Here is a 16,442-nt window from a genome sequence, read left to right as displayed (position 1 = left end):
GGTTAATTTTGTATTTTTAGTAGAGACGGGGTTTCTCCATGTTGGCCAGGCTGGTCTCGAACTCCCGACCTCAGGTGATCCACCCGCCTCGGCCTCCCAAAGTGCTGGGATTACAGGCATGAGCCACCGTGCCCGGCCTATCTGTCTTTTTAATGTTAGCCATCTTAGTGGCTGAGAAGTAGTATCACATCACTGGTTTGATTTGCATTTCTTTGATGACTGATGATGTTGAGAATATTTTTATGTGCATATTGGCCATTTGTATATATTCCTTAGAGAAATATTGATTGAAATAATTTACCCGTTTTATTTTTTCAGATTTTAAACTTTATTTTATTTATATATTTATGTATTTATTTATTTGTTTTTCAGACAAGGTCTCACTCTGTTGCCCAGGCTGGGGTGCAGTGACGTGATCTCAGCTCACTGCAACCTCTGCCACCCATTTCAAGCAACCCTCCAGCCTCAGCCTCCTGAGCAGCTGGAACCACAGGCATGAGCCACCACACCCAGCTCATTTTGGTATTTTTTGTAGAGATGGAATTTCACCATGTTGCCCAGGCTGGTCTTGAACTCCTGAGCTCAAAGAGATCCACCCACCTGGGCCTCCCAAAGTACTAGGATAACAGGCGTGAGCCACCACGCCTGGCTGGATTTTTAACTTTATTTGGCACTATGATGTGTTTTATTGGGGTTAGGAGGCTTGACTTAATTTAAGACAACTCAGTGCTCTCTGATAGTCTTTTATCCTAATATGAGCTTTAATTTTTCACCTTCAAAATATTTATTTTCCAGACTACAGTCCTTGATGGAACAGTCAGGAGTCAAACATCCTGCCTTCTCTCTGCTTTTTGTATTATTACATCTTCACAACCCAGGGCTTTACTGTTATTTACTCATCTTCTTTCATACGTTTAAAACCAGGCGCAGTGGCTCACACCTGTAATCCTTCAGCACTTCGGGAGGCTGAAGCAGGAGGATTGCTTGAGCCCAGGAGTTCCAGATATAGTGGCGCACGCCTGTAGTTCCAGTTACTTGGGAGGCTGAGGTGGGAGGATCACTTCAGCCTGGGAGGTTGAGGCTGTGGTGAGCCATGATCATGCTATTGTACTCCAGCCTTGGATGACAGAGAAATACCCTGTCTGAAAAAAATAAATTTGAGCTCATTTTCAGCCCCTTGTTTCCCCTTTGCCCTTTTAAAAATGGGGTTAATTGTCCTTTTATTGTTGAGTTGTAAGAGTTTTATATATATTCCAGACACTAGTCCCTTATCAAATATATAATTTGCAAATATCTTCTCCAATTCCATGGGTTGCCTTTCTTGATGGCGTCCTTTGAAACACAAAAGTGTTAAATTGGTTTAAGTCCAATTTATCCATTGAATTAAAATAAAATGAGTTAAATTCAATTTATCTTTTTTTTCTTCACTGTTTGTGCTTTTATATCTAAGAAACCACTGCTTAATCCAAGGTCACAAAGATTCACTCCTTTTTTTTTTTTTTTTTTTTTGAGACGGAGTCTCGCTCTGTTTCCCAGGCTGGAATGCAGTGGCGCAATCTCGGCTCACTGCAAGCTCCGCCTCCCGGGTTGACGCCATTCTCCTGCCTCAGCCTTCCGAGTAGCTGGGACTACAGGCGCCCGCCACCACGCCCGGCTAATTTTTTGTATTTTTATTAGAGACGGGGTTTCACCATGTTAGTCAGGATGGTCTCGATCTCTTGCCCTGGTGATCCGCCCGCCTCGGCCTCCCACAGTGCTGGGATTACAGGCGTGAGCCACCGCACCTGGCACTCAAATGTTTTCTTCTGAATTTTAGAGCTTTAGTTCTTGCATTTAGGTTTACAACTCACCTTGAGTTAATGTTTCTATATGGATATAGGTATCAAGTAGGCTCTGTCTTTAAAAAACCACCACCACAACAACATGTTTAGATGCCATGAAGTAGGTGGCAATGCCTTAACTTCATGCATGTTGTCAGGTCTGAGAGCCTCTTCCATCCTTGTCAAGAGGAGTGCTGACGTTCTCTCCTTTCATACAAAACATTATTTTTATCTTTTTTTTTTTTTTTTTTTTGAGACAGTCTCACTCTGTTACCCAGGCTGGAGTACAGTGACACAACCTCAGTTCACCTCCCAGGCTCAAGTGATCCTCCCATGTCAGCATCCCCAGTAGCTGGGTCTACAGGCGTTCACCACCATGCTGGGCTAATTTTCGGTGTTTTTGGTAGAGACAGGGTTTCGCCATGTTGCCCAGGCTGGTCTCCAACTCCTGAAATCAAGCAATCCAGCCGCCTCAGACTCCCAAAGTGCTAAATTTACAAGCATGAGCCACCGTAAAAAGATTTTTTTTTTTTTTTAGCCAGAGTCTCGCTCTGTTGCCCAGGTTGGAGTGCAGTGGCGCGATCTCAGCTCACTGCAACCTCCACCTCCTGGGTTCAAGCGATTCTCCTGCCTCAGCCTCCCCAGTAGCTAGGATTACAGGTGCCTGCCACCACGCCCAGCTAATTTTTGTATTTTTAGTAGAGACGGGGTTTTACCATGTTGGTCAGCTGGTCTCGAACTCCTGACCTCAGGTGATCTACCCACCTCGCCTTCTAAAGTGCTGGGATTACAGATGTGAGCCACTGTGCCCAGCCAAAAATCTTTTCTCATAGTGAAATTTAGCACACATATAGAAAATTATGCAAAACAAAAATGTACAGCTAAGGCTGGGAGCAGTGGCTCACGCCTGTAATCCCAGCACTTTTGGAGGCCAAGGTGGGTCAATCACTCAAGGTCAGCAGTTCGAGACCAGCCTGGCCAACATGGCGAAACCCCATCCCTACTAAAATACAAAAAATTAGCTGGGCGTGGTGGCGGGCATCTGTAATCCCAGCTACTCAGGAGGCTGAGGCAGGAGAATCGCTTGAACCCAGGAGGTGGAGGTTGCAGTGAGCCAAGATCACACCACTGTACTCCAGCCTGTGTGACAGAGCGAGACTCTGTCTAAAAAAAAAAAAATGTACAGCCAAGTAAATGATAATAAATGAACACCCTGTAACCAACACCCCAGGTCAAAAAATAGATCACTGTCAGCACTCCAGAGATTCCCCTTGTGCTACTTTCTAATGGATACTCCTTCCTCCCCCATAAAGTAAGTGCTATCCCTTAAGGTAACCTCATTTGCTTTTCTTAGTTTTGCTCCCTAAACATGCATCCGTAACAACAGAGTGTCACTTTGCTGGTTTTTGAAGCTTATATCAATGAAATTGTAACATTTCTGATTTCTTTTATTCAACAGTATTTTTGTGAGATTCATTCAGGTTTTGCAAAGAACTTTGGTTCATTTGTATGTATTACTGCATGGTATTACACTGCATGAACATGCCATAATATTCTATTTTTGATGGTTATTTGGATTATTTACAGTTTGGGGCTTTTACAAAGAATGCTGCTATGAACATCTTTTTCTGTGTCTTTTCTGTTCAAGCATTTCTCCTGCCTCAGCTTCTCATGTAGCTGGGATTACAGGTGTGCACCACCACACCAAGCTAATTTTTGTATTTTTAGTAGAGATGGGGTTTCACCATGTTGGCCACGCTGGTCTTGAACTCCTGACCTCAGGTGATTTGCCTGTCTTGGCTTCCCAAAGTGCGGGGGTTACAGGTATGAGCCACTGCGCCCGGCCTATTTTTTATTTAAAAAAATTTTTTTTAAATAAAGATGGGTGTCATTATGTTGCCTAGGCTGGCCTTGAACTCGTGGGCTCAAGCGATCCTCCTGCCTCCTCCTCCCAAAGTGCTGGGATTATAGGTGTGAGCCATCATGCCTGATCCCTCCATGTATTTAGATCATCTTTGATTTCTCTAAAGAAAAATTCTTTTTGATATAATATAATTTATTTAAAGGAAGGGAAGATCATTCAGCTTGGGTAGATATAAGGAGAATTGTTATCAGAAAAAGTCTTGGGTTAGTCAAGAAGAGATGGCATATAAGCTGAATCTTGGGAAAAAAAAGTAGGAGTAAATTAGGTAAATAGGACAGAAGTGTATTCTAGGCAGAGAAACAACACAGGCAAAGGTATGGTATCAAGAGACCATGTGATACATAACTCTTAAGTAGTTTGAAAACATTGATACATAAATGCAAAGGAGAGAGTGGCAGGGGCGAATGATGTAGACGGGGCCACTGCTTGGCAAGCACAGAATACTGTAGCAAAATTTGGGGATGTGGGTAGACCTTCTAGTAGCTGACAGGCTCATCATCTTCAGGTCCTCTGTGCTATCAACCTACTCATCCGCGTTAGTGGAATTCAATGTAGTTGAAACTTCTGCTCTCTGGGTAGTTTTTTTTTTTTTTTTTTAAAGAGACAGGGTTGGCTGGGTGCAGTGGCTCACACCTATAATCCCAGCACTTTGGAAAGCCAAGGTGTCACCTGAGATCAGGAGCTCAAGATCAGCTTGGCCAACATGGTGAAACCCCGTCTCTACTAAAAATACAAAAATTACCCAGGCATGGTGGTGGGTGTCTGTAATCCCAGCTACTCGGGAGGCTGAGACAGGAGAATCGCTTGAACCCAGGAGGTGGAGGTTGCAGTGAGCCCAGATTGTGCCATTGCACTCCAGCCTGGGCGACAAGAGCGAAATTCCGTCTCAAAAAAAAAAAAAAAAAAAGAGACAGGGTCTTGCTCTGCTTCCTGGGCTGGAGTGCAGTGGTGTGATCATGGCTCACAGCAACCTCAATCTCCAGGGTTCAAGCAATTCCCCTGCCTCGGCCTCCCCAGTAGTTAGGACTACACATGTGCATCATTATGTCAGGTAATTTTATTTTATTTTTTTGTATAGATGGGGTCTGGCTATGTTGCCCAGGCTGGTCTTGACTCCTGGTCTCAAGTGTTGGGAATATAGTTATGGCCACTGCACCCAGACAATGTGTTGCTTTTTTTTTAATTCTCCTGGTGACACCTGAGTTCTTTCAGGGCATTCTGGGCCTATATACATACATTTCTGTAGCGGTCATTTCAGTTGTCATTGACGCATATATGCTCCATTTGTACCATGAGGTATAGATGAACACCCAAGAGCTCTTGTCTTTCAGAGCTTCTTTTTCCCTCATGAGGACGTTGCATTTGTATTTTCTGAATTCTTGGCTTGGACTTAGGTAGTGCTGTTTCATGAATTCCCTCCAGGAAATATCCTTGCTGTGTACACACAGCCTGCATAGGATGCAAAACAGGGCCAAGAGAGTGCCCTAGATCTTTAGAGCGTGCCATCTTAGTCACCAGGGCCCCCTATCCAGATTCAATGTTCCGGTTCACTGGTTGTAGTGGGGATCAGTATACGGATCTGAAGAGCAGTATGTGTCCTCTTCCTTCTCTTGGAACCCAAGAGGTGTTTACCAGTTTATCCTAATGGATACAACCCAGGAAGAGCTGGATGGAAGAGATGCATAGGACTAGGTATGGGAGAGAAGTGTGAGGAGCTTCCATGCCTTCTGTGTTCATGCCACTCTACCAGCACCTCCACGTCGTCAGCAGTCTGGAAGCTCCTCAAAAACATTTTAAATCTGTGTACCGGCTTTGGCAACTTTTATTGGTTGTTCTTATATATTAGATATTTAATCATTTTTAATATTATTTTAAATGGTGTTTAAAAATGTTCAAGTCCTAATTCTTTTTTTGTATGTAAGACAATGAATTTTTGTTGGACATTAACCTAGCTATTAACAGCTTAGCTAGTTAAACAACCTAGGAGCAACCCTTAAATACTGTGAGATGGGGTTCATGGATAAATACCCCTAGCTTCCTCCCTCCTCAGTAGGTTAATTCTCAGGTATGTCCTGGTCTCTCAGAGGGTTCCCAGTGGGATTGGGTCCCAGTTGCCTGTGGTAGTAAAACACTTATCAGCCCACCTTTTATTGGCATTTCTCCCACCCTTATACATTTCTCCATTCCCACACAGTGCTTCCTGCAATCACCTCCTAAATAAACGATTTACAGCCAAATCCTTCTCTCAAGCTCTGCTTTTGGGGAAACCAAATCTAAGATATGGCCTATTTCAGGGAGGCAGTCCCTCAGGTCTGAACACTGAGTAAGAGGGGTTCGTTAGCACTCCTCACTGCATTGGGTGAAACTAGACATCAATCCCTGTTATCTTAGCCCCAAGTACCTGTCAGACCTGCTCTACTTCAGCTTCTCAGTTTGTATTTCTGGAATTGACATGCATCCCAGGGGAAAAGTGGCTCCAAACAGAGGACTCACTTGGGGCTTATTCATCCCTTGGACCCTGGTTTGGTAATCCATCATTATTTTGCTAGCTTTCTTGTGCCATTAAGCAAATTTGAAGAAATATTTTGCCTAACTTTTCTAGTTGTCCTCAAAGGGAGAATTAGTTCAAATTATTAGAAAGGAGCTCCCTTTAAAAAGGAGTCTGTTTTCTAAGGTTGTATTGCACTTTGACTCTTCAAAGAGCTTCTGTTGACCCCTGCTTATCTCCATTATCTGTATTTCTTCAGCCCCCACACATGTGATGGTCTTTCACAACTCCATGCTTTTACTTGTTTTTCTCTGTTCAAAGTGTGACCCACCAAGGTGTTACAGCCCTGGGAGAGGAAAATTCTTCCTAATATGCCATCTGGGACAACAAAAAGGTAGCAAAGCCAAGATGATTATCAAAGACCAGAGAGGCAGTTTCCCAATAGGCTGTCTAGAGGAAGCAGACCAACTTTCAACCAGGAGAAAAAGTCTCAGTCCTAGGAAACTAGGAATGGGTGAATCGAGTTGAAAGCAGGATAAAAGCATAATGAAAAGACAAAGGAGATATTTGGAAGAAAGAGAAGCAAGGCAAACTATGGGTATGGTGTGATCTGTTTGGGGGCAATTCTAAAAAGATTAGATTTAAGCCAGGTATTCTATTTGCTCAGAACGTTCTTGAAAGCTCAGCTTGGCTGGGCATGGTTACTCAAGCCTGTAATCCCAGCACTTTGGGAGGCTGAAGAGGGTGGATCACCTGGGGTCAGGAGTTCGAGACCAGCCCGGACAACATGGTGAAACCCTGTCTCTACTAAAAATACAAAAAATTAGCCGGGTGTTGTGGCGGGCACCTGTAATCCTAGCCACCCAGGAGGCTGAGGCAAGAGAATTGCTTGAATCTGGGAGGCGGAGGTTGCAGTGAGCCAAGATTGCGCCACTGCACTCCAGCCTGGGCAACAAGGTTGAAACTCCGTCTCAAAAAAAAAAAAAAAGAAAGCTCAGCTTGAGTGACTTTTCTTAATTCTCTTGGCTGGAATCACTTCCTCCTTCAACCTCCACATTACTCTTCTTCCATTTATCATATAATTTTTTTCTCTATTGGCTTTGAATAGTCTGTTCCTTCTAAATTATTAACTTCTAGATGGCAGCAGTGGTATAGTGGAAAGAACAATGGAATCCAAGTCAGAAGACCGGGGTTTCAGTATCAGCTTCAGCACTTACCTCAGGTGTTTGAGCCCCAGTGTCCTCATCTAGATAACAGGGATATTATAATTTACCCTATAGTGTGATTCAAGTATTAAAAGGTATAAGGTGTAAAAGTTGAACATAGATGGGAGGCCGAGGTGGGCCGATCGCTTGAGCCCAGGAGATCAAGACCAGCCTGAGCAACATGGCAAAACCCCGCCTTTACAAAAAATACAAAAATTAGCCAGGCGTGGTAGCCTGTGCCTGTAGACCCAGCTACTCGGGAGGCCAGTGCAGGAGAATTGCTTGAGCCTGCTAGGTGGAGGTTGCAGTGAGCCGAGGCCATGTCACTGCACTCCAGCCTGGGTGATGGGAGTGAAATCCTGCCTCAAAAAAAAAAAAAAAAAAAAAAAAAAAAAAAAAAAAAAAGTGGAACATAGCACCAGACAAGTAAATGTTTCCATTTGCTGAGCCTACTATGTATATGAAGTGTCCTAGGTGTCTGACATACATTATCTTATTTAGATCTCACTGCAACTCTGTGTAGATAGATCTATTAGTATGGAATATTTAACAAATGAGGAAAAAAGATGCAATGATAGGTTAAATCTAACTAATTTTTTTTTTAAGACAGATTCTCATTCTGTCGCCCAGGCTGGAGTGCAGTGGCACAATCTTGGCTCACTGCAACCTCCACCTCCTGGGTTCGAGCAAGCAATTCTCCTGCCTCCGCCTCTGGAGTAGCTGGGACTACAGCCACACCAACACTCCTGGCTAATTTTTGTATTTTTAGTAGAGACACGGTTTCACCATGTTGGCCAGGCTGGTCTCAAACTCCTGACCTCAGGTGATACACCCACCTCGGCCTCCCAAAGTGCTGGGATTATGGGCGTGAGCCAGTGCACCCGGCCAAATCTAACTAATCTAAATCCAAGTAAGGCCACGTAGTTAAGTAGCAGAAACAACTGAAATTTAGATCTGGGCTGGGCGCAGTGGCTCACACCTGTAATCCCAACACTTTGGGAGGCCGAGGTGGGTGGATCACCTGAGGTCAGGAGTTTGAGACCAACCTGGCCAACATGGTGAAACCCTGTCTCTACTAAAAATACAAAAATTACCCAGGCATGGTGGCAGCGCCTGTAATCCCAGCTGCTCGGGTGGCTGAGGCAGGAGAATCACTTGAACCCAGGAGGCGGAGGTGGCAGTGAGCCAAGATCGTGCCATTGCACTCCAGCCTGGGCGACAGAGCAAAGACTCCGTCTCAAAAAAAAAAATTTTTTTTTAGATCTGTTTGGCTTGAAATCTAGCAGTGTCTACTGGTCTACCTTCCTTCCTCAGGGCTCCCAGGGACATCTAATAGTGACCTTGAAATCACTTTTTAGTCTAAACTAATCTGGGCCAATGGTTGAGCTGGTAACCTACAAAAGTGTTCCATTATCTGCCTCGAGGGTACCAGGTCTGTCCTGATTTATAAGTATTTTTTCATAAATTTTGCTCAGAAGAACTTCCTAAGCAAAACTGTGTGTGTGTGTGTGTGTAATTCATTAACAGACCACCTCTGTAGAAGGAACGTCATGTTCTCAGTTTTTGCCTTCGAAGAGGTACTTTATTTTTTAAAGGAGGTCATAGAAACCTTTGAGAAGAAAGTCATGAATTGGTTCCTTAGGGAAAAAAAACCAGACTTATTTGATTAAAAAAAATTTTTTTTTTGAGATGGAGTCTCATTCTGTTGCCCAGGCTGGAGGGCAGTGGCATGATCTCAGCTCACTGCAACTTGCCAGGTTCAAGCGAGTCTTCTGCCTCAGCTTCCTGAGTAGTGGGGTTTACAGGTGCGCACAGCCATGCCTGGCTAATTTTTGCATTTTTAGTAGAGATGGGGTTTCACCAAGTTGGCTAGGCTGGTCTCGAACTCCCAACCTCAGGTGATCCGCCATCCTCGGCCTTCCAAAGTGCTGGGATTACAGGCGTGAGCCACTGTGCGCCGTGGCCAAAACTCTGAAAATGTCTTATAGTAGAAACTCGGTATAAAAGATCCTATCTCGGCCAGGCGTGGTGGCTCAGGCCTGTAATCCCAGCACTTTGGGAGGCCGAGGCGGGTGGATCACCTGAGGTCAGGAGTTCGAGACCAGCCTGGCCAACATGGTGAAACCACATCTCTACTAAAAAAGAAATACAAAATTAGCCGGACGTGGTGACACATGCCTGTAATCCCAGCTACTCCATAGACTGAGACAGGAAAATCGCTTGAACCCGGGAGGCGGAGGTTGAGGTGAGCCGAGACCGCGCCATTGCACTCCAGCCTGGACAAGAGCGAAACTCCGTCTCGGGAAAAAAAAAAAAAAAAGAATTTTCCGTTCTGATTCCACTGATCATAAATTGAACTCCTTTGTAGAACAGGTTTATCATCTTTCATTTAAAAGTAATAAAAAATCACGAATCATTTATATCAGGAAATTAGTGGAAATTTCCACATTTTGTCTTTGGGCATGTGATGGTGGTGAGGAAACTGGGGAGACCGAGGTAATAGAAGTTGCTGCAAAGTCAACTCCAGGATCCTACTATCTCCTTCTGGAAAGGCCCTTACATAACTTCCTTACTTTTCCAATAAAAGGCTGTATATGTCTTGCCCCTTAACTGATTTTACCAACTTCCACCATAAATACAACTGCGGATGAAGGATGAGAAGCAACAAGAAACCCCTAAGGATCCGCCAAATAATTAGGGCTGCCCCAGGGGAATCCGGGCGAAAGAACACAAGAGCCCCTCTTCCTCCTCGCCTCTTCTGGGACACACACTTACCCTCCCTCCCGGCAGGGTAGCCCGCAGCCTCCTCCTTCCCTAACACGTGCTCTCCGGAACACTCACTCTGGAGACATCCCACCCCCGGCGGGGCTGGGCTCGGGAGCCGAACGGACCAATCGGCACGCGCCTTACAGCGTCGTGGCCCGACAACGTTGAGCCGCCCAATCGAGGGGGCCTTGCCGCCCGTTTCCCGGAGCCCCGCCTCTCGCCGCCGCGCCCCCGCCCGCCGGTCTCCTCCCTCCTCCTCCTCCCGTTTGCCCCTCCCCCGCCGCTCCGGAGCGGAGCCTGCGAGACGGAGAAACTGGGGCAGAAGTGAAGATGGCGGCGTCGGCTTCTCGCTAGTGACGCGCGGTGCGGGCTCATCTCCTTCCCCTCCTTCCTCACCTCCCCTAGTCCGGACCCCGTCCGCCGCCGGGACCAGACCGTCCCCGTAGCCCGCAGCCAGCAGCCGCCCCTCTCCTCCCCCGGCCGCCCCTCTCCCAACGCCCGTCTGCCGCTGGCCGGCGGCGCGCCCCTGGTCCCGGCCGCCTGTCTCGCACTCCGCGCTGTCGCCGGGGGAGCGGGTGGCGTGTGGATTCGCCCTCCTGCCCGCCCCTCCGGGCCGCGGACACACGCCCGGCAGGGAGGCGGCGGCGGCCCCTGCGTATTTGCTTCCCTCCATTTGGGGACTGGGAGGCGGCGGCGGCTGTGGGTTTTGGGGAGGGGTAGAGGGCTGGGGGGCGGGCGAGAGCGGGAGGGGGCCGCCCTCGAGAGGAGGACGAGAAGGAAAGCACCATGACGTCCATCCATTTCGTGGTTCACCCGCTGCCGGGCACCGAGGACCAGCTCAATGACAGGTAATAGGGCTGGCGGGTCGGCGGGCGCGGGGGGAGGGGCGCCCTTCCCTCCCTCCCCTCCCCCACGGGCCGTGCTGGGCGGGTGCGGGTGTTTACGCGCCGGCCGGCCAGCTGGGGTGGGGTGCGGGGGTCCTTACTGCCTCCTGCTAGGCTCCTTCCGGGGCAAACTTCTCATCCCGGGGGCAGGGGGCCGCGGGGGGAGCGCGGTGTAGACGGGACCCGCGGTGTAGACTGGAGAGCGCTCTGTAAACCCCCTTCCCCCTCCCGCAAGGAGCGGCGTTGAACTCGGCGGAGATGGGGGGGAGGTTTCTGGCTCCCGGGGGGCAGGCGGTAATTACTGCCCGGCCAAGGCCCGAGGAATCCATATTAGTCAAAGTTGAATTGAGACAGACAATGCGGATGGGGGATGGTGGAGGTAAAAAGAGAGGGAAGAGGAGAAGCGGGGCCAGGGGCCCCGGGGTAGGCTGGGCTGGGCTGGGCTTGTCCCGGGCCCCCGGCAGCTGTGTCCGGTGGGGTGGTCTGGACCTGGGGATCCCGGGGTGGGGTGGGGGAGAGAAGCCGATTCCCGGCAGATTGCTGGGAGCGGGGGGTGGGGAGGTGATAGTTGGGGGAGGGAGTGAGGGAGGAAGCGCCATGATTATTGTTATTATTATTAAATTTGAGCCCCTGCAGTGAGGTTTGCCTGCCCCGGGAGGGGATGGATTCAAGCGGGGGTGGGGAAGTGCATTGGATTCCCTTTACTCTCCTCCTGAAATGGTGCTGGCAGCTCCTGCTACTAGCCCCTGTGGTGCGAGCTTTTTTGTTTCCTTTTCTATTCTAATGATAGTGTTTTCCTGAGTTGTAATTTGACAGCTGAAAACCGTGCGTAGAGTGTCAAAGGAAAACTCTTACGTTTGCAGTTCGCAATGCTGCTTTTCTTAACACGCTGTAAACTTCTGGGTTGGGTTTGCTATGGGCGGAGGATGAATTATGATTTTATTTTATTTTTTGTCTTTTATAAGAAGGCTGTTTTGGTTTGGATTTCTCCTTTTCTTCCGCCACCGTTCCTTGCCAGTTTAGGATATTGAATTGCAGTGCCGCATGCTCTCAGGGAACTGAGATAAGGCAGGAAAAGTTCCTTCACTGTTGGCAAACAGACTCAGGAGGTTGAGGGAGGCCTCCATTAAAGTATGTCTTAGAATCTAAGACTCAGATCTAATGATGGGCTAAATGTTTACAGGATCACAAAGTGGAGCATTTTAAGTCTTCCTCTCTCCCAGTACTTCACTGCTCTCTACATTTCTTTTGCGTATAGAAGGCCATCTGGTCCCAAGTTTAGAAGTTACATAGAATTTTTGCTAAGTGACCGGGTGACTTAAGTTGCATGATGCCCTATTTGTCATGCGCTTCCCAGAGGGAGGAAGAGGCCTAACTTGCTGCTGAGATACTGGCCTCTTGTGTCAGTGTATCTAACCGCCTCAAGTGGAGCAGACAGCTTTTAAATCCAGAGCTGGCGGTTTAGTTTCTGCACTTGGTTCGGATTTGCCTAATCTTTGCTGTAGCCATATTGTATTTAACATGTTTGGGAATCTTTTGAAATACTTACTGAAAATACTAACTACTCAGAGTTGTCACATAGTTCCTTTAAATTCTGAAATAACTTTTTAGTTATTTAACATTTTGTTATGTGGTTCTTAGCCTGACTTTACTTCATTAAAGATCTTTTGGAGACATTAACATAAAATTTTTTGGTAAAATTTAGAAACAGGCTAGTAGTGAGGATAGCTCTACGGTCATTAACAGAACCGTGTTGGTAGTGCTTGTCTTGTTACTTAGAAAATCTCACCAGAGAGAAGAGAGGTAGGGCATGTTTTCTATATTAGTCCTAACTTTATGTACCAAGAAACCTGACTAGCTTACTCAGTTGGCTGTGCATGCCAAAACCTATTTTGCGGTTGTGTTGGGCACTTTGATTCATTTTTGAGCATTCCTTTTGCTTCAGCTATTTGAGAAATTTACAAGTAATGTATCTTTTTAAATGCTAACTCTTCTTTTTCCATTCCTAGTATAAACAATCAGCTTTGTTTGATTCTTCTATCATTATACAACATTAAAAATATTTAGATCATAGTGACTTTTAATTTTTATGAAATTAGGAAAAAAGTAGACTTGAGTCATAACATGTGCATCAAGGTGGCAGATATTTGAAAAATAGAAAGGTGCCGTAGGTGAAATTATAAAGAGCTATATGGTTGTATCTAGTAGCGGTAAACATGTCTTGCCTTTTGAGATTTGTGAAGGCAGCATTTAAGATAGGCACATATCCTAAGTTTTGAAGTAGCTGATTTGTGGCAGGAGCTGTTCTGTGTTTCCCTTTCAAAAGGAAGGCTCCTTTTTGCATACCTACTTGTAAAGTAATAGGATCAACCTGTCACTTGAGAAAAATCTGTTTCCAAAAGAGACTGGTTTTCTGGAACCTTTTAATTAACTAGAATAAGCGTATTTTCATCTAAAGATAAAAACTTTACCAAGTTTTAGTAAGTTTGGGCAATAAAAAAGAGACTGCTACTGTAGCTTGACTTTTTTTATTATGAGAAATGTATGAGAGTCACAAATAAAATGATAATCATAGTTATGTATGAAAAGGGTGTAAATAGATAGACTTTATACTTTGGAATAAAAGTAGTAAGATTAGACAGGCAGAATGGTACTGCAAATAAATTGCTCAGCTGAAGAAAACTTGGTCCTCAAAACAGTAGTGTTTTCTTCTCCAAATACGTTTTCTTTCTTTACCCACATCCTGTTATAAAGTCAAATATTTTGTTCAGCATCATAGTCTGATGTCTCAAGTGTCTAAAATGTACAAAGCATAAAAAAGTATCTTTTTTTCATAATTTGTGTTTTCAGACTTGCCAATAATGAATAATAATGATGCCAGGATGAAATTGACAAATACAGGTGGGGATGGCTGGGGTGGAAAGAAGAGGATGTTGGCTGTGACTTCCCAGAATGATTACAAGGTGCCTGGCACAGAATGCTGGGCCCTCAAGCAAATATTCATTGAGCTGAATTGAAACCATTCAGTGCTCAGATACTTTGGACATTTTGATCTCCTTTCCAATGGATTTCTTGAGTTAGTACTATGTTCCTGCTTAAAACATTGTCTCAGAGAAACAGTAAAACAATATAAAGAATGTGGTTCCTCGAGCTTGAGGGGAGAGCTGAAAGGCCTGCCTCACTAATAGCCTGGAAAGTGCCTCACTAATGAGCTGAAAAAATAGGCACAGAGATTTACAGTGTTTATGCAGGGATACAACTACTGAGAGACAGCTGAGGTCCACCTGATTGGTCTTCTGACTTTTCTTTAAAGTCCAGGGCTCCATTCCACTTCACGTGGCTTGTATTCCAGAATGGTTCTGCTGTCTCAGACATCCCAGCCTTCAGGCAGTGTGGCCACCTGTCTTAGTGTTTTGATTCCGTTTTCCCCTCAACTGCTCTTTCCAGGGCTCCTAATGGGTTTATGCCTTTTTTTCAGAGGCTGACCCTCTTAACCTTTTCTTGGTACTAGGTTAGGATAGGTCTTCTTAAGGTGATGTGGTTATGGCATTTATTGTCCTTGTCCTGAATTATTCCTCAAGATGCAGGTTAGTTACGAAACAAACCAGTTCTTATTGCTTGTCTGTATGTGGAATTTTCCTGTGAGATTTGCCTTTTGGCATTACAACGTATTGTGCAGTCATAAACAGTCTTTATTGAGATTGTCATATCAAAAGGATTTTTCTCTAAGCTTAGAGTTTCCCTTTCAGGTGTCATAACACAAGGTAAGATACTATAGACAGGAGTTTCAAACTCTGCGCTGGTAGCCTAGTCATTTAACCTCTTAGAACCCCCCACATCAATCTCTGAATTAGGTGTAGCACTCTCCTCAAGGTCAGGGAGGAACAGTTGAGACAGTAGATGGGAAAAGATCAATATTATAATGTGGATTCTGTGGAAAACATTACGAAGAGATGGTTACTTTTAACTTTTTACGTGTTGCCTGGTTTCCAGATAGCAAAGCAGGAACTCAAAAGAGTTGCCCTAGAATATCCTTAGCATTGAGAGCAGAATCGACTCTTAGTTCTAGATTAGTACTTCTCAGCTTGGTGTGATTTTGCACCCTCCACACACAACCCCCTCCCCTTATTGGGCAGTGTCTGGAGACATTTTTTATTGTCACAGCTGGGGCATTGCTACTGGCCTCTAGTGGATGGAGGCCAGAGATGCTGCTAAACATCCTATAATGCATAGGATAGCCCCCACGACAAAGAATTACGGGGTCCAAAATGTCAGTTGTGCTAAGGTTAAGGAAGCCCATCCTAGATGATCTTCAATGCATTTGGTTGTAAAAATAAGTGAAAATGACTTTTATGAAGAATATTTCAAGCAATATACATTCTTTTTTTTTTTCTTTTTTGAGACACAGTTTTGCTTTGTCTCCTAGGCTGGAGGCAGTGGCCCGATCTTGGCTCAATGCAACATCCACCTCCTGGGGTTCAAGTGATTCTCCTTCCTCAGCCTCCCAAGTAGCTGGGATTACAGACGCACACCACTATGTCTGGCTAATTTTTGTATTTTTAGTAGAGATGGGGTTTCGTCATGTTGGCTAGGCTGCTCTTGAACCTAACCTCAGGTGATCCATCTGCCTCAGCCTACCAAAATGCTGGGATTACAGGCATGAGCCAATGTGCCTGGCCGCAATATGTATTCTTAATTTTTAAAACATGACTATTTAAATTAAGATTAAGGCCCGGCCAGTGGCTCATGCCTGTAATTCCAGCACTTTGGGTGGCTGAGGCGGGCGAATCACTTGAGGTCAGGAGTTCAAGACCCCTTAGCCTGGCCAACATGGTGAAACCCCATCTCTACTAAAAATACAAAAATTAGCTGGGTGTGGTGGTGGACGCCTGTAATCCCAGCTACTCAAGAGGTTGAGGCAGGAGAATTGCTTGTGCCTGTGAGACAGAGCTTGAGCCTATGAGGCAGAGGTTGCAGTGAGCCAAGATCGCGCCACTGCACTCCAGCCTGGGCGACAGAGCAAGACTCTGTCTCAAAAAAAAGGAAAAAAAATTAATTGAGATTGATTAAAATTAAATAAAAATTTAAGTCACTTCATCTGTAGCTAGTCACATTTTAAGTGCACTGTAGCCCCACGTAGCTACTCACTACCACATTGGACAGTGCAAATACAGAGCAGTGCCATCATCACTGAAAGTTCTCTTGGATAGTGTTGGCATAGAAAGTGTGTTTTTGCACAAGTCTTGGCATTCAGTGAGTGCTCATTATGTTTATTAAGAACTTTGAGGTTTTAAAGACTCAGGCATATCTTCACTCAGTAGGAGCCAGAAAATATGCCAGGGATTATATGAAGCA

The 16,442-nt window shown here is 45.5% G+C and overlaps 1 protein-coding gene and 1 non-coding gene across 26 annotated transcripts in view; one reads left to right on the top strand and one right to left on the bottom strand.

The window, feature by feature from the left end:
* Nucleotides 1-1,915: 1,915 nt before the first annotated feature.
* LOC112204298 (U6atac minor spliceosomal RNA) lies at nt 1,916-2,041 on the bottom strand. Its single transcript, XR_002937869.1, has one exon. It is a non-coding gene; the product is annotated as a U6atac minor spliceosomal RNA (small nuclear RNA).
* Nucleotides 2,042-10,350: 8,309 nt separating this feature from the next.
* Nucleotides 10,351-16,442, top strand: part of UBR5 (ubiquitin protein ligase E3 component n-recognin 5) — a 159,671-nt gene continuing 153,579 nt past the window's right edge. For 15 of the 25 annotated variants that reach the window (XR_010159302.1, XR_010159306.1, XR_010159307.1 and 12 more), the window contains exon 1: nt 10,351-11,051. Coding sequence is in view for 13 of the 25 variants with exons in the window: in XM_016959749.3 (XP_016815238.1) it covers nt 10,990-11,051 (62 nt within the window). In the remaining 12 variants the exon portion in view is untranslated. The remainder of the gene's footprint in view (nt 11,052-16,442) is intronic. The other 10 variants (XR_010159303.1, XM_016959751.4, XM_063816509.1 and 7 more) reach the window with 5 other exon arrangements.

Source organism: Pan troglodytes, chromosome 7 (assembly GCF_028858775.2).
Source record: "Pan troglodytes isolate AG18354 chromosome 7, NHGRI_mPanTro3-v2.0_pri, whole genome shotgun sequence".
NCBI lineage: Eukaryota > Metazoa > Chordata > Mammalia > Primates > Hominidae > Pan > Pan troglodytes.
The sequence above is the reverse complement of the archived record's forward strand: the minus strand, read 5'-3'. Positions and strand labels throughout refer to the sequence as shown.